This window comes from Bemisia tabaci, chromosome 1 (assembly GCF_918797505.1).
Source record: "Bemisia tabaci chromosome 1, PGI_BMITA_v3".
NCBI lineage: Eukaryota > Metazoa > Arthropoda > Insecta > Hemiptera > Aleyrodidae > Bemisia > Bemisia tabaci.
Genome location: NC_092793.1, coordinates 10422644 through 10447476, shown reverse-complemented (window position 1 = coordinate 10447476; position 24833 = coordinate 10422644). Strand labels below are relative to the sequence as shown.

At 42.3% G+C, this 24833-nt stretch overlaps 1 protein-coding gene and 1 long non-coding RNA gene across 2 annotated transcripts in view; one reads left to right on the top strand and one right to left on the bottom strand.

The window, feature by feature from the left end:
- Positions 1–2077, top strand: part of LOC109040242 (uncharacterized) — a 326654-nt gene extending 324577 nt beyond the window's left edge. The window contains exon 5 of the mRNA XM_072306523.1: positions 1701–2077. Within this exon, the coding sequence (XP_072162624.1) occupies positions 1701–2077 (377 nt within the window). The remainder of the gene's footprint in view (positions 1–1700) is intronic.
- LOC140223852 (uncharacterized) overlaps positions 1–24833 on the bottom strand; it is a 378065-nt gene that overhangs the window by 338328 nt on the left and 14904 nt on the right. The gene's annotated exons all lie outside the window — the stretch shown is intronic.

The window sequence follows — 24833 nt, the reverse complement described above, 5'->3', positions numbered from 1 at the left end:
CTTTTTAGGCAATTAGACATCTAATTCGAAATTAGCGACTCAAAAAACATCTTATACGTAACTTTCGTGATCTTTCAGTCATTATCCGACTTATTTCCTCCTATTCTTGAGTTTTGGACCATAGTGCGCCGCGGGTGAGCGGCGCGGCAGCTCATGAAATTCTCCTCTGTAGTCTGTACTCAACCGACATCAACTAATCTGGTGAGGAGTTAATTTCAGTAATTTTCGGTGCGTGAAGTTTAGTATGTACCCTGTCTAATGGATCATTAAGGCTGCTAAGGGCATAGAGACAGTTGATTTGAGAGGACCCTCACTGATATCTTCCTGAGTGTGCAAAAGTTTTGGGCACAACTGTGCGCTCAGATCAGCCTAATAGTAACCGATGACCAACAGTACTGGGCCATTAGACTAGATCTGAGCTAGAAGAATATTTCACCTGTTTTCTCTAAAATCTTAGGTAGATAGTAGTCACACAACGGAAAGTTCGGAAGTCAACTCCAAACGAGTAACTCCAAATAACAAGTGTTTCAACTCAGATCATGACGTCATTTGTATTTTGCCATTTAAGTAGTGGCATACGCACATTTATATCTTACTCAGGAGTACTATACTTCCTCTCGTTTCCATTTTAGACTACATATCATGTGATTTGTTTCCACAAGAAGAACGATAAGCGTAGTATTTTACTTCATACCGTGTCTAGATGCCCACTGGTCTATCACCCTTTTTTCGGCTGTTCATCTACCTACTAAGACGATAAGCTGCGACCGACGTAATGATCCTAACAAATTGGCCGAACTTCGGTTTGTCTGCAAAGCGAAATAAAGGCTACAGTTGACTGCCGGAGCTGAAGTTCTGAATGTAAAAGCTTCCACCATTGGCAGCGGGTCAATAATTGAAACTGATAGACAAAGCTATAGACAAAGAAGAAGAAAGTGATTCTTTCGGTGGAAACGGGTGGTTTGAATGGGCAAAGGAGGTAGGTAACAGAGTAACTAACTGCAATTCACGAGAGACCCTACCGTTAGTCCAGGAGAGCAGTGGAGGGTCTCTCTGTCTCTGACTTGGACGTATTTCTATGAAACAGACCTATGTGCAAGTGAGAAATGTGGGGTGTGCTCGTTAGTTCTCTTTGCGTAAGAATGAATGGGAAATATAAAGCGCCAGTGACGTCAGCGGCAATGATCGAGCTCGGCGTCTGCGCCTCGCCACTGCCGGATTCGTCTTTAACTCATGAGCCCTGACCACAACGCTCTCTTGCCATGCCCGCGGCTCATGAGTTCCGCATTCAGTTGGCACATAGGTCTGTTTGATAGAATGTAAAATCCCGCTTTGCCAATTCTTCAAAAGGAACCACGCCCACTTTTACATTGCTTCTTATGCAGCTTCCAAGAGCACACCCCATATTTCTCACCTCCACATAGGTCTCTTTGGCAGAAATACGTCCACTTATAGGTTCTCTACCAGATACCAGTGACCGGTCTCTCCTTCACTGGAAATGAGAAAGTTAGTGCTCAGCGCGGTTCTATTTTTCTCCGTGAAGCTAAGGCTACGGCTCCAGCACCCGGGGGTTTCGGCCTTTTTCTCTCTCTCTGTGTGTCTGGTAATGAAATGAGGTTTGATTTGATTTTTGAGATTGATTTGTTTATGTTTATGAGTTGATGTGTTTATGTTTATGTGTTGATGTGTTTGTGTTTCAGAAGCGGGCGCGGGGGCGACGGCGGCGGGCTGCTCTGGCGGGGCGGGCGTGAGCAACCTGATGCGTCGGTCGTCGTACTCGCCGATGTCGTCGCTGTCGTCGCAGCAGTCGGGCGAGCCGCTCATCGTCGTCGAGGAGTCGAGCGCCGAGGACGCCTACGCCTTCGACGAGCGGCAGGAGGGCTCCGGCGACTCCCGCCCCTCCTCCCCGCCCTACCCCGCCCAGCACGACCCCTTCCTCCTCTCACCGTACCGGGACATCCGCAAGCGCTCCCTCCCCACCCCCCAGTGCACCAGCGGCATCACCGCCAGCCAGGTTAGTACACGCATCCCATCCCAGTCATATCCTTTCAGCGGGCCGATTATTGAAACTTACTGACAAAGCTATAGACAAAGACGACAAAAGAAATTTGGGGGGAGCCTATTGGTGGAAGCAGGTGGTGGCAATGGACATAGGAAGTAGGTAATAGACTAACTAACGGCAACCCACTAAAAACCCGACAGTTAGTCCATCATTTTCTGCCATGCATAGTCTGTAAGAACCAACTATATCAACCAATAGGATCGCTCCATACTTCCTATGTCTTCTTTGTCTATCGCTTTGTCCATCAGTTTCAATAATCGGCCCGCAGGTCTTGTCTTAAGCCCAATTGGACGTATTTCTATCAAACGGAACTAAGCGCCAATTTGAGTTCCTTTTGAGGAATTTAGAATGCCGGATAGCGCGTTCTGTCAAACGGACCTAAGCGCCATGGAAAAACATTGCGAGTATAGGACGGAATCAGCCGGATGCCCGATTTCGCCGCCAACCCAAGCCCCCCTCTACCTTCCTCACCCTATGGCGCTTAGGTCCGTTTGATAGAAATACGTCCAATTCACACCATCAAACTTACCATCCAACTCTTGGATGCAACTTGTCCAATGGAAAGTCGGATAGTGTGACACTGACAAGAGAAAACGACTATTTGATGAAAAATTGAACGGAAACTTCAATGTGATCCACTTCTTGGATGCAACTTGTCCATGAGAAAGTTGGATAGTGTGATACTGACGAGCGAAAACGCCAATTTGATGAAAAATCAAACGGAAACTTGAATGTGATCCACTTCTTGGATGCAACTTGTCCAATGAAAAGTTGGATAGATAGTGTGACACTGACGAGAGAAAACGACAATTTGATGAAAAATTGAACGGAAACTTGAATGCGATCCAACTAGTGTGACACTGACGAGAGAAAACGACAACTTGATGAAAAATCGAACGGAAACTTGAATGCTATCCAACTCTTGGATGCAACTCGCACTGGTAAAAAAAAACCTCTGGGACCAATGCCGCGGTGCATTGACTTAAGAGTGCAGTTTCTTGTTGCCGGATTTAAGAGTCTTGAACTCTTGTTTCAAGCGGATTTTGCATTGATTCAATTCAAAATTCGCTTGAAACAAGAGTCCAGACTCTTAAATCCGGCGACAAGAAACTGCTCTCTTGAACCAAGAGGTTTTTTTTTTACCAGTGATCCATGAAAAAGTTGGATAGTCTGATACTGACGAGAAAAAACGACAATTTGATGAAAAATTGAACGGAAACTTGAATGTGACGTCACATGCAACTTTTCGTTCAACTTTCCATCCAATTGGCGCCGCTAATTGATGGAAAGTTGAACGAAATCTTCCGACCGACATGAGCTGAAGCTGTGTCTTCGCGAATTGCAGGCTGATGACTCCAAAGCTGATTGCGACGTCGACAGCCATCGATTTACTGTTCGTGCTCATGCACAGTGTACCAAAGAGAAAATGAGAGTAACTTGAAACGCTCCGTCAATTGCAGCTGCAGAATGTATATGCGCGATTTTGACGCGCCTTCATTTTCCTGTGACACCTCTCGCATCGCCGTGGAGTTTATTTAGTTGCGTGACCCAATCTAACCCAACCCGAGTCCTCTGTGCCAGTCCCACGCCAACGAATCGGCATTACTAATTAAAGTGAATCTTATATCCTGACACGTAATATCTTGAAAACATTCTCTGATTTTTTTTCTCGGTGTGTAGAATATTCTAAGAAAATGTCGAGCCACAATGTAATGTTTCGTTCTCCCTAAAAAATAAATTAATATGAGCGTATATTTTGAAATGCCCGAAACAAAGTACGCGTTTTTATCGTTCAACGTCAGTTGTATTTTTTACGATGATCCATGTCGAAGGCGAAAGTTTGACCCACATATCTCCATTGCAGAGTTTCAAAATTTCCGCTCCAATATTATTTTGAGCAATATAGCCTGAAATTCATACAGAACATTCTGCTAACAGAGACGAAAAAAGAAGAAAATTTTCAAGAAATAAATTTGCTACTTTCCCATTTAAAAAACAGCATATTAGGAAGCCTGAAACGTAGCAAACAAGGTTATCAGGGAAAATGACGAAAATGCCAGGGAAAATTGGTTAAATCACCTTCATTTCCTTTCTAGAATGGGTCCAGGTTTCGAACACCAAATTTTGCCTGAAAACAATTGTCAATTGGACCGCGTTTAACAGAAAGGAACCAAGCCACATTAGCTATTGCCAAATTTAATTGACTAATTTAATTTTTTACATGAAAACAGTTGGGCGGATTTTCGTGCAAGTTTCAGTGAATTTTCTCCATAGTGCGAAGCAAATTTCTTAACATTTTCAAAAGGATGCGCACAAACGTTTTCTCGTAAAAAAAATAAATTGCCCAGTTAAAATTGGCAATAGCTGACGTGGCTTGGTTCTTTTCTGTTAAACGCGGTCCAACCATGCCTTCTTAACCATCCGTCACATCTTCAATTGTCTGGGAAATCAGGGAATTTCATTTTCTAAATTCTGTGGCAACCTCGCAAACGAAGATATCGACGGTGTAAGTCGGCAATCACATAACTCGTTTGCGGTGTCTGAAAATCTCCGCCTCTATTTTATTTTTTTAAATGAGAACAAACTGATATCATTCCTTGAAGTTTTTGCAGAATTTTCTTCGCTCAGAGAGGAAAAATCACGGCAGTTTTAAGGAATTGCCGTCGAGTAATTTTCCGTTTAAAAAATGAAGTATGATAGGAAGTCTCCGACGACGTCCCAAACCGAGTTATGTGATTGCCGACTTACACCGACGATATGTGGTTTTGCACTGTGGTCATCGATATCGTTCGTCTAACTTTTTGCTTCGGAACTCGTGTAAAGCGGTGCCGCTATTACCGTCTCAAACGTACCTACGTAATGAGAGGTTGGGATTCTCTTCGGATGAATATCTCTCATTCTCTTAAGAGGAGGGCGCCTTAAAAATTAAGGAAATTCATCAGACGTGAATAATTTTAATTAGCGGCTAATTGAACGCTGACGTGCACCAGCACCTGCTGCGTTTTAATGCAAAACAGCAGACGGGCTCATGAATAGTAATTGAGCCTCGTTCGAAAAGGCGAGCTCTGATCGCGAGGAAAGGAAGTAAGACACCTCGGAAAGTTTAAATTCCTGTTCTTTCCTTCCTTTTCCGAAGGCAGATTATCAAGAGGGAGGTTAGTCATCCTCTCTTGTGCCGTTCTCGAATAATTGTTCCCTCACAAGAGCTTCCCTTCATATCTGGCTATTGAGGCTGGCTAGCTTTTCTATAAGTCTAGTCCCTATACAAGAGGAACGATATTTTCTGAGATCTTTCAACGCTAACGGACGCTCTAGAATATCGATTTATCATCTCTTCTTCCTATCCTTCTTTTTCTTCCTCCTCTTCCCGTCCTCTCCTCCACTCACCCTGGTAAAAATTGGCAATAGGAGCTGCGTTTCAAAATACCGTAGGAGTTCTTATAGCCGACGGAAGAGGGCGATAGAAAATCATATAGCTGGCTGTAGAAAGTGAAAAAAATCGTACGGCCGGGCTACACGAAGCGATAAAAAATTATACAGCCGGGCTATAGTTCCTATTGCCGGGCTTTACACTTTATCGCCTGACTGTTGCTTTTTCGCCATCAGCTATAAAAGGCTATAAGAAATTGTGTAGAAATTCTTGTGCTTTGTAAATCCTTAAGTTTGTACGGAATCACCTTATTTACAAAACGCACATTATATTTTCCTTTACTACATATTTTTTTTCATCAATTAAAATGAGATTAATCCATACAGAGTGTGCAAACATTTCAAAGTCATGAGTTGAAAAACGCTGACTCCGCGAGATCAAATATTAGAGCCTAACATAAAGCGGAGCGGCGACGCACTGGCGCCTACAAACCTAATTTGGATACTTCACGCATTGCGCAATGCGTGAAGTGTCCCTGTTAGGTTTGTAGGCGCCAATGTGCGTTCAGCGCTGGCTTCCCGCCCGCCGCGGCGCTTGAAGCAACTATTTCACACCAGAGGTATTGCACAGTATCATACAAAATTGAAGGCGCTCCAACATATTAGGAATGACAGGCATCCCTCAAAAGTACGGAGCTTTCCTCGCAAATTAAATCAAGATACTGCGACTCAAAAAGAGAGCGGTAGTCCAAAAACTCACTAAATCCTAGCATCCGTAATTGGTAACGTTTAGCAAACACTTTATCGCCAGGCTGTTGCTGAATGACCATCGGCTGTAAAAGGCTATCAGAAACCCTAGTGGAAGTCAGCCTTGTGCAGGTCCGTGCGGCGGAAGGCTAGGTCCGTGCAAGTCCCCGTCACCTCCCGTGAGCCCGTGCAGAGGGAAGCGAAACAAAGGCATAATTTCGGGAATCCCATCCTTCGCAGATGGCTGCACGAGGTGACGGGGACTTGCACGGACCTAGCCTTCCGCCGCACGGACCTGCACAAGGCTGACTTCCACTAGGGAATTGTGTTGCCGGCTATAGAAGCTATTGGAAATCTTACAGCCAGCTGTAGGTCTATGGTATTTCGGAACACAGATTCTACTGCCAATTTTTACCAGGGCATGTATTCTTCCTCTCCTCCATCTTCCTCTGCCTCTGATTGAACTATTTCTAAAATAATTAGTATCAGTACATTTTTTCATGTCGAATCGTAGTGTAAAGCTCCTCTTGAAATAAAAGAAGAACATACTTAAGTGTAACACCAGCAAATGTTGTATTATGCACTTTTTTTATCGTTTATGTAAAGTACCGGCGTCAGTGTGTATAAGTGAGCTGATAATTGAAATTTTAAACAGTACGTTAAGACATCGAAATGCGATGTATTGTATAGGTAAGGCTATGTCTGGCCTTGTCGTATCGATGTACATTCAATAATCGGGGCGTAAACAAGAACTCCACACTCTCTCTCTCCTTCACTTACGTGGAGCCAGACACTGCTAGCGAGAGGGGGAGGGGACTCTCTCCAGAAAATTGCTGAATTTTTGAAGGATCTAATTTGTAAATTGAGTCAAGAAAGTCAATGAATAATGATAATCGAATAGTCACAGCTGCATAGTGCCATTTTTTATATTTACGTCTGTGCGGAAGCAACTCATAAAATAACTTTACCAAAATTGAGGGGCTTAGAAAAAAAGTCGCATAAGTGCCGTTTTTGACAAAATTCTGTGAAAAATAATTCCCTCTCAATTCCAACGTTAAAGCATCAAAAAGTCAGTTTGAACTTTCTCTCCGCCATGAATATCCGTGTAATTTCAAATTCAAACAGTTATCTCTCGAAATAGCAAAAACATGCACCTCGTCCTCCAAGCCCCTTAATGATGTTTTTATCCGTATTGAAAGTTCAACGGCCTATAGGAGCTTATAGGTAGAGCGTTACGGAGATCGGTGCTTAACGTTTACATAACATAATTCTCACCACCACATGAGTGAAGGAATTAGAATAAGAAACGCGGCGTTTCAGTTCGCAAGCGGGACCCGAACGAAGCGCGAAAACAATCACGTTCAGATAACACCAATTAGGTCAAAAAGCGTCACGTATGAGGAGACGTTGGGCTGACAGACGAAGAGAGGGAAACGTTGCACAGTTTACGCGGAAACACGCCTCATTGGCGTTGCTCCTTCAGGAGAATCGGAGATTGGCCCGCTGTTGGGCATCCCTGATCAAGGACATCGGATCCAGGACACCCAGGATTTACGGCGACGAGCGAGGACAATTATCGCCTCCCATCCTCCAGTCGCCGGCTCGTGCACAATATCCTAGTTTATTCGTGACGTCGAGCGTAAAAACCGGGATCACGCACGCAAGCTTATCAAAACAACAGTGAGATCATTCAAAAACTGTGTAAAAATCACGACGGACAATGTCCCATGGAAAAATAAAAAGAGTGTGGGATGGTTGAATGATATGGAAATTTAAATTAATAGAGAATTTGCAGTGTGTAAAATTTTGTAAATTTCTTCTTTAAAATGATACTACTAGAAAACTGGAGTACGAGGGAATCCATTGTTTCTAAAATATGCACATTTATTTGGAGAAAAAAATTGCAAAATAACCAAATCTGCTGAATACATGCGTTTAAATGGGAAATACCGCCAGATGATGTCAGAAGGCGGCACATTTTCTCACTTTTCAATCAATTTTTCTCCAATTTCTTTTCAGAAAAAAAGTAAGAAAAATACTGCAAACTTAGCTCATTAGGCTCAGCTCAATGAAACAATGAAATTTTTGTGCGCAAACTCTCCATTGTGGTAGCAGCGCCCACATTAAATCAGGCCATAACCCCAAATGTTTGTGGAAGTGCCAAAATTAATTGGAAAAGACCGTATCGTCCAACACATTGGGGTTGTGCCTCAATTTTAAGAGATAACCCCGAACACTTTGCTGATCTCCGCCGCGACCACCCTCGCCCCGACTCTGCCGCGCGGTTCAATTCAGCTTGGCATTTTCACCCACAACTCTTGCCCCTCAGTATTTGGACCCCTTTGCACTTTTGTATACAGGAATGTTCGTGAAGAGGAAGTTTTCACCTACATGTATCTTATATTACCCATGTAAGTTGTGCGGGAGATTGAGCCGGTTTCCTGTTGTTCAGAGGTAACCGCGAGAGCGATGCTCGATTCTAACTTTTGCAACTTGCAACATGATGAAAGTGTTTGTAGGTAAAAAAGCACGTAGATTGAAAGGGTTGTGGGTGAGAGTCCGTGGGTTAAAAAGTCTTGGGTGAAGACGTAAGCGTGTTCAGTCCTTTAAAAAGACTGTGGATGAGTAGCCCTGCACTGAAAAGAATGATCGGTCGAATTCATCCTTCTTTCATGCTGTATTTCACACAGCGTCAATTCATAGTCAATTCTGACAAAAAGAATAGGTAAACGTTACTGTATACTGGTACAGGTACCCATTCCTCTGGCAGAATCGACTTTGAATTCACGCCGTGTAAAATATAGCGTGAAGGAATGGTGAATTCTACCAATCTTTTTTTCAGTGGGTATTCGGCACCTATAATCGAAAACTTCGATCGCCTAAACCGAAATTTTTTTAAAGTAGTCTGGTCCTTGTGAACGACGCTTCCTATTTCCGTGCAGCACGAACAAGTTTTATCGGGCACGCGTCTCGAAAACATTTTTTGTAGACTATCTTAACTATTTTTCCAGCTAAAAAATTTAATTTTTCGGACGATGTGGCGGATTGGCTCCTCGCGGTGTCGGAGCGCTGCAAGGCGACGCCGATATGCAAAATATAAAACTGTCACTGAAGGGGCTCAGCGTCGGAAGGGTGAGGTTTCGCGTCTGCGACAGCTGTCGTCGCCAACTTGTCGGTTGCAGAGCTGAAGAAGGCGCCCGTCTGTTGCCGCAGGGGGCCGAGAGGCGCCCAGTTAGTCGAAGGATCGGGCTGTGAATGATGATTTCCCGGAGGAGTTGGCAACGGTGTAGTGATGAAGGGCTAGCGGGGTGCGAGCCATAAATTATTATCACTTCAGCATCTAGCTCCGATGCACAGTGGGTTTTGGATCTGAATCAAACCCATCGAAATCAGGTCTCTAACAGTTGAAGTGTTAGAATTGAAAATCTGGTCAGTGGTATTAGGTGTTGCTAGCTAAAGTTCTGCAACTGTTTCCTAATTTAACGGGAACCTAGTGGCCTGAGAACATGGACGAACCCAGACACTCCAAACGGGAGGGGTGTAATGGAGTCCGGGTGGCCTTCCTCTAGAGAATTGTCGAAATTTTAAAGCATCCAACATGCAGTTTGATGAAAAATTACTGAAGAGTCACAAGTCGACTAATTAATGTCATCAACGGCTCGGAAGGTTACACAGTTTGAACGTTTTTCGGAATCTTTGATTGACTCATTCCCGAATTCTTTCGTTCGTCCTCTCTCTTATCCCGTTCGTTCCCCGACATACCCTAAATCCCCTCCCTCCCTGTCCATTCTAGAGTCTAATATTTGCAAATAGTAAAAGTGTATTATTTTTTACCGTTTGTGACACTACCGGGGAGGCTTAAAATAAGGGAGCCAATTAGAAATGTATTCCTCGTGTCTTACCTCTAGAATCGAAGAAATGAAGATCAAGAAGAAGGAAAAGAGTTAGATGAAATAGTTTATTTCTTCGTTGTTTTCGTCTTCTTCCTTTTATTATTGTTCTTCTTTATCTTCTTCTTCTCCTTCTTTTATAGATGTACAAGACCTAAGTTTGTCGAATAGGGGACGTCTTCCAAATTACGTACCGCACTTTTCCCGCATGTTTAACCCTCCCCCCTTCCTCTTGTAACGATTTTGTGAGATAGGTCCCTATCCCTGTAACACGTAAATAAAAATGGCGTAACGCACTCCCTGACATCCCCTCCTCCCCTCTAGAGCGGTACGTAACTTAGGGACGGCTCCCTAGGGTTAAGGTGATTCGTCAAGCTCAAGTGACGTGGTCGAACTGGCATGCGATATATCACATCTTTTAGGTAAAAAATCCCGGCAAATTTTGAATTTTCAGCAAAAAAGAGGATAGCCCCTGCGCATGAGCCTGAAGAAATCATTCTAAACCCAAAAATCGGCAAAATTCAGAGAAAAGAAAGCAGGATAGTAGTTTGGAAAAAAACCTCGCATTCGATTCAGCTATCGATTTCTGTATCGAATGCGTTGTTTTGATGCGTTCTTTTTTCTCAAACACTATTCTGCTTTCAATTCTACTCATGAATTTTGCCCTATTTTTGGCGTGTTCAGAATTGAATTTTTTAGCATCATGCGCAGGGTGATAGTCGCCTTCTTTTATATTTGGCTGAAAAATTAAAAATCTGCCGTAACGATTGTTTTTTACCTTAAATAAATGCGTTCATATATCGCGTGCCAGTTTCGACCACGTCACTTGAGCTTGACGAATCACCGTTAAAGGAACAGGTGGAAGAATCTCGGGAGCTCGGTCGAGAAAATTTTCCAATCTGGACCCACGGTGCGCCCCGCTGTCAGTGTCGTATTATCAAGCATTACGCGGGCCGCAAACACCTTAACAGAACGAGGGATAATGAGGCCTTACTTTTCGCCCCTCCCTCCGCGCCATCGGCTCCCTGTTCCGAGGGCTCCAGCGCCCTCGCGGTGAAATGAAGCCGGGTGGCGTAGCGTGATGGCACGCATCGAACAATGCCTAGGCGTAATAACCGAAGATATCGGAGCCTTGAATTATGCTCCTCCAGGAAGTAGGCCATGGCGGGAGAATAGAGGTGTCCGGATTTCGCCGGGCGAGGGAGCCGTAAATTACGGCTCGGGCGTTCATTTCGGCAGCTCGCCGTGACCTTATAATTCACGTGAAATTTAAACCGGACGTTCGGACTGATGTAAGAGGGTCTGCCGAAGCGAGGGCCAGAGAGTGCTCGAGAGAGCTTGAATAACAATATGCACTCTGCAGCTTCCAACTTTTCCAAATTCTACCGAGGTTTCATGACTTAATTAAAGATTCAGCACTATTCCCTTTGATTATGAATTATATTGGAATGAGAATCAGAAATTTTGTCCCTCCATATAACATCCCCAAACCCTCCTCAACTGTTTTCCCCCTCTCAACAGGTGTATTAAACATTTTTTTTGTTTTTTTGTTTTTGTTTTTTTGGCAATCCCAAACTAAGAAATGAACATGATATGTTGGAGGAGATGAGGAAGGATTTTTTTTGGAATAAAATCTGCGTAAAGTAATTTAAACTGGAATTCAATACTGCCGTTCTAGGATAAAACGCCGCAATGTGAACCTTCGTTAGTCGCCGAATTTCCTTCGATTCATCCAACACGAATCTTCAGGAAAACTTGTGAATCTTTTTCGTTCAATTTTTCAGATAATTTTCTTAGTAATTAGATCTATATCATCTGAAAATTTCATGAGAAAATATTTATAATTCCTCAAAATTAAGCATTTTATTTGAGCAAATACGGCAACTCTCGAATGTACGTCGTTTTTTTTCCGTAGCATGGCAGTATTAAAGGGGTAAAAAGGATTGCTGAAGCCGGATCAAATCGACCCGAGGATTGTATGGGGCCGGTTCGTCGGAGCTTTGAATTTGGGTCTGCAAATTCATCCTGGAAAAGAATAGATAAGAACTTGAAAAATAGAAAAAGTCTATTATAAACATAGCCGAGGGCAGGAGAGACGTAATCTGGTTTCGTTTTTAACTTTTCTCCCGAATCTAAGTAATACCCCATTGGCAGCGTGTAGCGGAGAATTGCGAGTTCACGCCTTGCGCCATAGCGCCTTCAATTTTGCAGATGCAGCATGGATATCCATCAAGCACGAATAGTTGTATCCCTGCGCCGCACCAACGTGCATCCTTTCCTTTTTCTCTATTCCCGTATTATGTTTGTTTCCGTTTGTCTTATTCGTAGTGGTGCTTCAAAAGCCACGTGAGTAACACATTCGAAGATAGGAGAGACGTAATCGGGCTTTGTTTTTTGACTTTTTTCTCAAATCCGAGCCATACCTCGTCGGCAGCAAGCGGAGCTGCGGAGTATGGCGAGTTAACGCCTCGCGCCATAGCGCCTTCAATTTTGCAGATGCAGCATGGACATCCATCAAGCACGAATCTCTGCGCCGTCATCAACGCGCGTCCTTTCTCTCGCTCTATTTCCACATTGTACTGGTTTCGTTTATCTCATTTGTAGCGGTGCTTCAAGAGCTATGTGAGGAACACAGCCGAAGATAGGAAAGACGTTATCCGGCCTCGTATCACGTTGAGGTGTTTTCTACTTTTGAAATTTAAGACAAGTTGTAGTTCAGTTTGCTCAAAATATGATTTGTCGTAATCAATAATGATTTTGCAAAGAGAGAAAAAAGTTTAAAGGCCTTTGCAGCGCTCGAAAGGGCGCACGTTTAAAAATTGGTGTTTTGGCGAGAATGATTTCGTGTCAGGGATTATTGTTTACGACTACCCCTAGGCATCACCCGGGTCGAATTGACCCGACTATCTCTTCTGGGGGAGTTACATATGGCGGATGAGAAAGCGCCAGTAGGTTATCAAAAGAGGTGAAAATTTAAAAAAAAAATCCTCTTCTTTTCCAAAACATAAAAATAACGTAGATAATACATTGAAAACCATCAAAATCAATCTATTTAAATATGGGTCACAATGGCCTGACTTGGGACTTTGCGTACGAAGAGTCTTGGACATCTGAGAGTTCATCCTACTGTACATCCATTCAGTATTTCCTTAGAATATCATATGGTTTGGAAATGCTCGGAAGATTTAAAGCATCATTTTTAAGAACAAGCACCCAGATTTGTCTGCTCCACTAATCTCAAAATTTAACCTTTCCCCTCAACCCTTTTGTATTTTTAGTGATATTTCCATGTAAATTTATTTCTGTTACTGCCCTCTTTAGAGGTGTAAATGGCCTTAGATGCTAAAGCACCGCTTTAAAATAAAATTATTTTACTACTACTAACCTTGCTTTTTCATCACATTAGACTTCTTTTAAAGTGATGAAACCTTTTAGGGTACCAAGTTCTGTGATTTAATACACAATTCTGCAAAAAACCACTCGCGTGTTTTTGGCACTGCTAACTTTTTCGGACGCGACTAGACGATTCCTACTCTTCAAAGTCTTGAGATAAGAACACAAAACCTGAATTCAGCAAAAAAAAAACAAAAAACAAAAAACAAAACAAAAAAAAAACAAAAAAACAAAACAAAACTCAATACATAAATTTGCCTGTATTGTGGTAGACTGAGCCGCCTCTGGGGACTTACTTCCGGTTTTAGATTCAGGTCTTCCGTTCATCACTTCCTTTCATGCGTTTTACTCCTCCCCTTATTTATAAGTTTTCTACATTTTTTCTCGGTAATTTTTTTTCCCTCCTCTTATTTTACTATCCATCTAAGTGCCATCGGCGCGCTAAGGGGGCATATACCAACAGCAGATTGGTCTTATTGCCAGTCCGGGCCCGCGTTTACATTCAATAAGTTCTCAGGAGGGATGAGCACCGCTACTACTGATACAGTTTTATCTTTGTTACGCGCATTTACAGGGAGAATAATTAGATTAACATGAACTTTTGCCCTTTATTATAAAAACTCAAAGGCTGTTGTGTCTGTTCTTCGAGTCAACACGAACACTCGAACAAAAAGCCTTTATGCGTTCAAGTTAAGTAAGTTGTTTCCCTTTTTCTCACTCTACTGAGGTCTCTGTGTCTGCGTGATTGTAGTTCGACGACGTTGCCAGTTCGCCAATAGTATGCTGAAAGTTTTTTTTTTTTTTTTTTTTTTTTTTTTTGCCGCATAAAACTTTAGTACAAAAAATTCTGTTCATACAATGAATGAAAACATAAATGATAATAAAAAAAAGTAAAGACATAGGGACTGAGGCCTCAAAAGAAAAAAAATAGAAAAGAACAAGAGAATAGAGATAAGAGGCTAGTTTTTAAGGGCAGGACTTCCTTGAAGAGGAAGGAGTATGCTGAAAGTATTATCCTCTTGAGCAGAATTTAACATCTGAAAACCACAATGATCAAGACGATCATGTAGTATCGCGTGACGACCCCTTCATCAAGGTAATAAAAGGGTAGAGAGTCAAAGTTCAGCGTCACGCAATGAGTTATAAAATAAAAAAATTGTGCCGATTTTTTTAGTACGAAAAAATTTCAAGCCAAAATATAAAAATAAGAAGGAATTATAAGAATGTAATATTATAAGGATTAACGGCACTTGCTTTATGATAGGGGGACGGACAGTGCGGGTCCGAGTTTGAGATTAAAACTTAGAAATGTTTAATGTGGCTGCTGAAAGTTATAATAAGAAGTCTAAAGATCAGTTAGATCAACTTTTGATGAGTTGAGTATTTATGAAACGGTTTGGAATCATAAGAAATCATCTCTTCCTTTTTTGCTGGATGTTGAGTCAGGAGTTAATCCAATTTTAAGTAAGAGAAAAAATCGATGAGTTCCAACATAAGTTTTCTCGGTCGAAGTTTTAAGGGTAAAATGATAAAATGCTCATTAGATCTTTTCGAAAACCTAATGAGTAGAAGAAAGAAGATGACTCCTGGAGCACATCAAATTTCGAAAATGTTGAACTTTATTTGCATTATTACCAAAAGGAGATACGTGGTCCAAAAGACAGATTCTGAATGAAGACTGTGCTTGTGGTCCAGTTACACGATCAAATTGAGCCATCAAATTGAAGCTCTGATCGGGAGAAAAAGACCTGAGGTGAGCATGCGACCAATGAGAGGCCCAATTTGATGGTTCAATTTGATCGTGTAACTGGACCTGTAGGCATCAATTTGTGTAAAAAGGAGCAGTTTTCATTTTTTTTCCCTTCTTTTTTTGCTGAAAATTGAATAAAGGTGTAAAATAAATTTTAGATCTATTGCGGACGTATTTTTGCTGAGAGGAACCGGAGACAGTTGGGAAAGAAGGTGTGTGCTATTTTCAAAATATATATTTTTTTTTGTATGTGTTTTTTTTTTAAAGTACGCTCTACTGGATACTTCTTTCGGCGATTGCCGCCTATTAAAACCGTTATCATAAAATTCATTTTGGATCGTAAAATTTAAATCATCGCGCGTAAAATGCAGACACTGTCACGAGTGCATGCCACGCGAGAAATATAGCAGCTGATTTTTCTCTAAAAAATTGCCAAATTGGCAGGATCTTTCCACGAAATTATTCAAATTCGAGCGGAACAACCTTTTTTTGAACGACACTCCGGCAACTCCGGAAGGAGAGCGAGCGGAATAAAAGGAGCATCTCCCGGATCAAAAGGACGTTGCGAGCGACCCTGAAATGCATGCAAAGAGGATTAAAAATAAACGAACTTAAAAGGCACCGTGCAGACAACAGTCGCCGAGCAGACGCTAATAACGCGCGATATATCGAATAAAAACCCTATGCATCAAGGCTGAAGTATCGTTCTTCGATAAATCGATCGGAATCATCGAGCGTCTGGAATAGCCGTAACCTTTTATGACCTATATCTTTCCCTTGGAAATTCGCACCAGCTGCACGGGTCTAAGTCAGTGGCGAGGCGTGAATGGTCGATTATCGATATTTCTCCATTTGAGGCTGTGACAAAGAATCAATTATTTTAATGTGCCTTGCGAAAACCCTTTTTATCGATCCTTTTCCATAGGTTTAAATGGTAGATCAAATCGATAGATCGCAAAGCACGCCACGCCACTGACGCTAACCGGAAAACTTCCTATCGCTAAGGTGCCTTTATCGGATGAGCAAACAAACACCATCAACGGTGATCTATTGTTATCGATCTTTTTATCGATCCTTTTCCGTAGGTTTAAATAGCAGATCAATCGATATATCGCAAAGCTCGCACGCCATGCGCCACTGGTATAAGTAGCCACTGACGAGGTCGAGCAAACTGCCGACAAATTCCTTATTTGCCAAGAGGAAGGGGCGCTTTTAAACGCGGTGCAGCGCGAATAATCGTTTATCGATCCATCCCCATTTGAAGCTGTGGTAAGGAATCGATTATTAAGGTGTTCCTTGTGACCACCCAGTTTATCGATCCTTTTCCATTGGTTTGAATGGCGGATCGATCGATTTATCGCAATGCACGCCACGCCTGTGGGCGCTTTTGAAAACGTCGCAATCGAATCGGTATTGGACGGAAAATGATGCGTTTAGGCCCCCCCTTCCCCCCTGTTAATCCTGCCCGAACATCGTCTCATCCTTGCGCGAGGAAGGATAACAGAATTAAAAGTTTCGGAGTCCTTTTAATTCCGCTGTCAGTTGCCAAGTTTTTGAAGGGCTCTGAAATTGTTCGGGTCGGATTGTGATAGTGAGCGCGATTAGTATAGCAGAATTGGACGTATTTCTGTCAAACGGAACTATGTGCATTAGGACATGAGCCCTGAGACCCATAAGAATACACGTATACCAGGGCTCACGTTATAATGCACATAGTTCCGTTTGATAGAAATACGTCCAATTGGACGTATTCATGTTAAAAGAAACTATATGTGCATGGGGTTTTCGTGCAACAAAGTTCCTTTCAGCACACGAGTAAATACGTCCAGTTACAGATCATCTCAAAGTACAAGGTGACGAATTCTTTTTATGAAATTTTTCCATAAATGCTTTTTAAGGGAGCTAAATCTCCCCAAAAGTTTTGGAAAATTATTATTTTTCCCTACTTTTTGGCAAAGGCAGTGCACCGCATGTTACGAAAATGGGAATGCACCCATGAAAAATTTGATACACTAAAGTTATCGGTGACTTTTAGAAAAAAAGAAATCCAAGTTAGAAATAAGGTTTGGGATCTGCAAAATACTACCTTCTTACGCCGAAAACCAAGTCATCGGCCTTATTAAGCCTGAGAGAGCACTCCTCCCTCCCCGAAACTGAGGTTTCAATTTTTCTAATAATACTAATGAATTTAACCTATCATACTATAGTTTCATCTCAGTTTTCATGAAATTCCGTGCATTCCGTACTTGCCAAAATGCAGGAAAAACGATTTATTTACCAGAACTTAGGAAGACATTTAAGAAGAAACTTCATTTAGGATAAAAGTCTTTTTTTGACCTAGAACCCACTCCTGCAGTTTGGCGGTGTAACCGTGAATCGTCCTGTATTCGTCCTGAAAAGTTTCGGTCTCAATTTATTTTTCAGGGGAAAGAAAAGCAAGAACAAGTTCACCACCCGTTTCTTTTCGATTTCTGTTGCAACCGATGAACCATAAACTCCAACTTAATAGCGGTCAATTCCAGGGTATGGGCTTCAATAACGCCGAACGGGTTTCAGAAATGGCCGTCATTAATTCTTCCGGAGTGCACAGTACTGCACAGAGTGCACTCCGGAACAGTCGACGGTGAAATTGCAAAAACGCGTATCTCTTTGACTGTGTTTTCTCCGCGCCCGTTTAATGTAATGAGAGGAGAAGAAATAAACATGATTGCTTGACATATTCACTTAATGTTCTCTTCTCAGAGAAAAAACCCAGAAAAATGTTCAATAAAATACTTCGAGTATTTTCCTACGCAACGAGTAAATTATGATAGGAAGTTTGCATCATAGCATAACGAGTTACGCGTTTTCGCAGTTTCACTGTCGAAGACTCTGCGATAGTCTGAAAATCCGACGATCCGACGTAACAACGAGGTATCAGATGTGGAATTTCGGAGTCTGACCATGATTTTTGTAAGTTGGGCCACCGTGTTTTCAAGTCCCTGTAGCGCACATTACGATTAATTTTTGATCTTTGTCGTAAGACGGATAAGGGTGGTCTCACGATATCTGGAATAGTTTTGTCGCCGTAACAGGCAACACATTTTTCTGTCATATTTTTAGTAGTAATGATAATCACTCGACTTTTTTGCATTTATCTACACAGGGTTATGTGTTATGACGCTTTTCAAGGATTTATCGCTCTAATTTTCAATTTTAATGTATAAATGACCGAAAATGTGCTGTCTGTTACGCTGACTTTTCACCGCGTAACAGACAGCACTTTTTCAGAATTGACATAATGTTAACTGAGAAGTGGAGCAATAAATCATTAGAAAGCGTTATAATACGGAACCCTTTGAAGATTAATGCGACAAAATTCGAGTGATCATCATTTCTACTAAAAATATGACCGAAAAATGTGTTGTCTGTTACGGCGACAAAACTATTCCAGTTATCGTGAAACCATCCATGAATTGTCGAGGCACATTTTGAGTGTACCGTGATTTTAAGCCCCAATTTTAAAATTTCAAATGCACCTTTTTTCCTCCAACGATGAACCTCTATGCAAATTATTCTGACTCCTTGAATCAAAATCATGGCAACTTGATTCTAATCCAGGGATTTAGCTCACGAACTTTCGAGTTATGAAAGTTTCCAATTGAGAGTTCGAGGATGAATTTTTTCCTGCAGTCTTATCACTTGTCAATTAGAAAGAAAAATCGAAGTTCTTGGCCACCCGCTGAAGAGCTGTTAAAGTTATTTTATACTTCTTCTCTCCCCCTCGGTCTTCGAATCTTTCGACGTTTCTTTTTTAACTTTAAGGAACGTCATGATGTAACTTCGCGTAAAATGTGCAGATAAGACCTCCAAACGTGACCTTCGAATACTTTCGTCTATTTATCAGGATCGCATCTACGCTATCGTGAAAGGCAGAAAGTTGAGTTTCAAATTAGAACCTAGTGAGTTTAAACCAAGCTACTACAAACAAATTATAGTATGTGACATTTACTGAAACACACCCTTCGTTTTTGGTATCTTAAAACGTATACGTCTGCTTCATTTTTCAAATAAAATATTCATTGAATAGATGTATTATTTCCACTTAAACCGTCGGACAGAAGAAAATGTACGGGTTGTTAAGCTCGAACTATCCTGATCATTTCTTCCATTTAAATTTCATTTGAAATCCTCTTATTATTGTTAGATTTTTAGGTGTCGGTGAGTTTTAGTACTTAAAGTATCTTTTTTGCTGTATTAAGTGGGAGAAGGCGACTCTTCAAGGTACATTTTAGATAACTTTTGGTATCAAAGGAGGAATATTGCGCGAAAAGAATCGACTGATAAATATTTCATATCTCACGTAAAAGAATGTCTTAGGGTATTGATCTGAATTGCGAATTCTTTTTACTCACGTTTAAAATATTCTCTCGAAGAAGCGGACTGGTGTCCTTTCTGAAGTCCGGTCAAATCACTCAGCCGATCACTGAGCTTTATCAGATTCCATCAGCTGGGATTAAAATATTGCAGCATCCAATTGACGACTCAAATTACATACTTATCGAAATGAAGGAGGCAATAGTTATCATTATTTTTAACCACTTGTAAAGACTTAAACCTCAAATTTGCATGAAACAGACAGGGTTGCTACAGTCAGAGAATACCGGAATGTGTCAGGGAATTTTTGAAAGTCAGGGAAAACCAAGATATGTCAGGGAAAATGACGAAAATTTCAGAGAAAAATCCTTAGGTCACCTTTCTTTCGCTTTCCAAGAAAGGTTTGACGTTTCGAACAACCAATTCACTTGAAAACTATCTGTAATTATGTCGTCATCACCATCTGGCATATCTTCAATTTTCAGGGAATTTCACCAAAATGTGTCAGGGAAATCAGGGAAATGTCAGGGAAATTTATCTTCTAAATTCTGTGGCAACTCTGAACAGATAGATTTGTCATTTTTAGTGCTTTTATGCCAAAATATTTGTGAAAGACTGTTTAATGCTGTGGCACTAAATTCAGTATTGAGTTTACAGGCACCAAGTTTCCATTTCCCTCGGCTGTAGGTAAGGATTTTCGGGCTCCTTTGAAACAAGGGAAGACGACGTGAATTTATGCATCAGCGGCACGGTCCGTACATCGAAGTAGCTAGAAAACAAGAATAATTTTCCGGTCCTCGAGTGTCCGTGAGTAAACATCGCCAACGAAGCACCACTTTCGCTTATTTTGATGCAAATTTCAGTCGTTTAGAGCGCGTCGCACGGAGCGTCTCTCCCAATTTATTCTGCCGGCTATCAGCGCTCTCTGGGCGCCTCTCCCGGAAACTAATGACGCTTTAATCCGGAGAAACTGAGCGGTTCATTAGGTATGAATGTGTGCTATTGTGATACAAAGCAACCTACTTAAATTCCCTCTAACTTGCGCCGGGTAACTTTCAACAGCCCTGGAAAAAGTAGGGAAGAAGAGGTAAGACGGGCACAGAGTTGTCGCGTTGCTGAACGAATAGTTTTGTTTTGTTGCGTCAATATTGATTGAGCCTTAACGCGCCTTGTTACCGAGATACGAAAACAGCTTAATCGGCCCGAAACGACAATACAGAATCAACTGAAAACGAGGCTTAGACTGCAAAAATAAAATCATCAAATATAAATCCCGGGGCGGGACTTTTTCGGTGTTACAACTGCATTTTCAACTGGCCAAAAAACGAAGAAAATTATATAGGAACACGTTAGGACTAGGTGCCTCACCGCTGTTATTGTGAAACTTTTTTTCGTCGCAGTGTTTGACAACCGGGGACTCGCAACCAGGATAGGATGGGAAGAGATGCCAAAATAAATTAATTGTAGCATCATAATCGGTCTATTGCACACAGGAGATATTAAACAATAAATTTTAGAGTAAAACCACCCAAAAATTAAGCCGAGCTTGTAAAAATAAAAATCTGGATTCCACTCCTTGACACCGATTTTCCGTATCGCGCATCTCCTAATTCCCCGCGTTTGTGGGTACTTTTCTCCTCGTCGTAGAACGAGAACCGTCAAAGAACTGAAACAGGGCCTGGAGACCACCTCCTGTGAAGTGTATTTTGGTAAGAGAAACTATGTACCGAATCGATCACCTCGTAGAGCCCCCATTTTTCTTTATTGTGGCGTTTAAAATTTGTTCGAACGGTTCGAAAGAATACGAGCCTTATTTTTTCTTTTAATTTTCGTAGAATATTTTTCAAACTTAACATAGTGGAAAACCCTTGTCGTACTGTAGTTATCGATAAAGTATGTTGAATACGCTTTTCGATCAGAAAACAAACTACTCAAGTACCTAGTACGCAAGCAGCATGACAGACCTCTAAACAGGTTAAGGATTGAAGCACCTAAAAATGTAATTGAAATGTTTAACTCCGCGAGTCCAAATTGTCGCGCCGAACGCAGTGCGGTTAGCGCAAGACGCATATTAGCGCCTACAAGACTGCAGGAATACTTCCCGCATTGCGCCAAACAGCGCCGACGCAGTGCGGTTAGCGCAAGACGCATACTAGCGCCTACAAGACTGCAGGAATACTTCCCGCATTGCGCCAAACAGCAGCGCAAGACGCTATAGCGCCTACAAGACTGCAGGAATACTTCCCGCATTGCGCCAAACAGCGCCGACGCAGTGCGGTTAGCGCAAGACGCATACTAGCGCCTACAAGACTGCAGGAATACTTCCCGCATTGCGCCAAACAGCGCCGACGCAGTGCGGTTAGCGCAAGACGCATACTAGCGCCTACAAGACTGCAGGAATACTTCCCGCATTGCGCCAAACAGCGCCGACGCAGTGCGGTTAGCGCAAGACGCATACTAGCGCCTACAAGACTGCAGGAATACTTCCCGCATTGCGCCAAACAGCGCCGACGCAGTGCGGTTAGCGCAAGACGCATACTAGCGCCTACAAGACTGCAGGAATACTTCCCGCATTGCGCCAAACAGCGCCGACGCAGTGCGGTTAGCGCAAGACGCATACTAGCGCCTACAAGACTGCAGGAATACTTCCCGCATTGCGCCAAACAGCGCGGGCGGCAAGCGACGCATATTAGCGTCTACCAGACTGTATGAATACTTCACGCATTGCGTCAAACACAATGCGATCGGCGCACAGTGGATCGAGTCAGTAGGAGAGGTCCGACGAAATTTGGAAACTTTAAAAGCTCCTAACTCCGTTTATAAAAACTTTCAGGTTCCTAAATTGGTTTCATTGGTTTTCTCGTAAAATTGTCTTCTGCATAGAAGCATCCCTCACAATTTAAAATGTGACAAGATAAACATAAAAATTTGCAGTTTTAGTCAAAAATTTCATGTCCGACCCCTCTGATTGGCTCGATCCACTGCGCGGCGAGAGACGCATATCAGCGCAACAAGTTTAACCCATCAAAATGGAATGAACATCCTCCGTGCGAGCATAAGGACTTTTGAGCGGCTAGATTGGCCGTTTTCTCCACTGTGCAGCAGTCGCACCCAAAAATTAGTGCATTGCCTTTGGTCCTCCAATTGATTTTGCCCGCAAAGTTACACGTCCTAGTCACCAACATCAGTCTTCTTAATAGCGGTGCTACGCGTTACGTACATCTGTACTCGTAGTTTGAATGCCTGAGCGATCGACGTTGAGAACCTCGACGTGGAACTGTGCGAAGTAGATCAACGCAATGGATCTGTTGCTATCTTTTGTTCGATCAAGAAAGAAAAGTATTGATTTTTTTACAGATAATGGGTCAAGAAGCACGATAAGTACATCGACACAGTCGATAATGTACTCCTAGATTCACAATGTACGCAAGGATTTTGAGTTTTATTTTTAGCTTGCCACTTCAAAAACGATACCACGGCAAACGGGAACATATCGTTACAGGTCGTTCCATTCAACCCTTTCGCACTAGGGTGTTTCGCAATATTCAACATGGCCGATGATTCCGCGCGCAAATCGACGGAAGCACAAGGTCAATCAAGGCGGATGTGTACAAATACAAATATCAACGTGAGAAAAATGTGAATGTTGGAAAAACAACGCCAGTTGTTAACAGGTGGTTAGAATCTGTTCCCGTCTTACGCGTTTTGGCGGATCGACGTTGGCCATGTCGAATACTACGTCGCACTCTAGTGCACGGGAGTTAGATGGAACGATTCCTCTGACAAATTGTTAACGTGGACCCTAGTATCGGTTTTGAAGCAGGAAGCTTCGAAAAACGCAAATTCCTCAGGCAGATTGTGAAGTCAATAGTGCATTTCAGACTTTGCAGATGCGTTCATCGTGATTTTTAAGACATTATTTGTAAGAAACAACTCTTATAAGAAAAAAAAAAAAACACAGTTATTCTACCGTTACAACGGTGGTAATGTCACACGGGATTCCACGGTAGTAGAACCGTGGATTTTGATTCTTGTAACGATGAGCACTGTGGTATGACCGTGTTCACCGTAATATTACTGTGGGCACAGACATAATATTATGAGCATTGTTATGATACTGTGCTCATCAATAATATTACCAAAATCCACGGTTCCACCACCGTGGAATCCCGTGTGACATTATTACCATGGTAACCGTCGAATAACCGTGTTTTTTTTCTCCGTAGCAGCTTCTCGTTCTCGTTCTTTCGTGTAGCTGCAGCTACAGCAGTTTTTTGCTACAGCGAAAATATATTGAAAAATTAAAATGAGCGTAGCGTCCAAAATCGTGGGGGTGTAGAATCACCTGACATTAGAAGAGTGCAGCGTCCAAAAATTTATCAAGACTTTTTTTCTGATGTGAAGACGAATACCACGTGTTCCATTAGCTAACCGGACGTATTTCTGTCAAACGGAACTAAGCACCTATTAGAGTGCTTTTTGAGGAATTTAGAATGCCGGATAGCGCGGTTAGTCAAACTGAACTAAGCGCCATGGAAAAGCATTTCGAGTATAGGACGGAATGAGCCCGACGCCCGGTTCCGCCGCCAATCCAAGCCCCCCTCTACCTTCCTTTCCCTATGGCGCTTAGGTCCGTTTGACAGAAATATGTCTAACTGTGCGTTAGGGAGGAGAGGTTAGGTTAGGTAAGTTAAGTTAGATTAGATAAGGAAAATATGCGATTTGCTGTAACGATGGGGAATGGATGGACAATAAAAAACTGAGGGAGGTGTCCACGCTATTGGACTCCATGCGCAAGCAAAGAGATGAGAAGTGCAGCCATGAGCATGGAGTCCAAGATCTTGGATGAGATGAGCAGGCAAGTATATTGAGGGTGAGCTTGGAGTCCAATAAAATATTGTAAATCTCTCCTTGATCGCCCCCCCCCCTCCCGAGCGCGTTACGCAATTTACGGGCTGCCCCTCTGTGTCCCTACTAGAAACTGCAGGTGATCAACCGTACATTTGGGAAGGAACCGAGTACCCTCGGAGCAAATGTGCCCTCAAAAATAAGCGCGAACCGAAAGTTGCCCGCGAATTAGTTTGTTCTCCATTGTTTGCGAAGAAGCTTATGTGAGAGCCCGTTTTCCAGACAGTTTGGCTTGTGCGCGCCGCAGAGGAGACGGGAAGTGTTCAACTCGAATTGAGAGCAAATAAACTTTGCCGGGTCGATATCACCGTTCTGGAGAGTGATTAAATGAAAACCAACTGTTAACGGCCCGTTATTG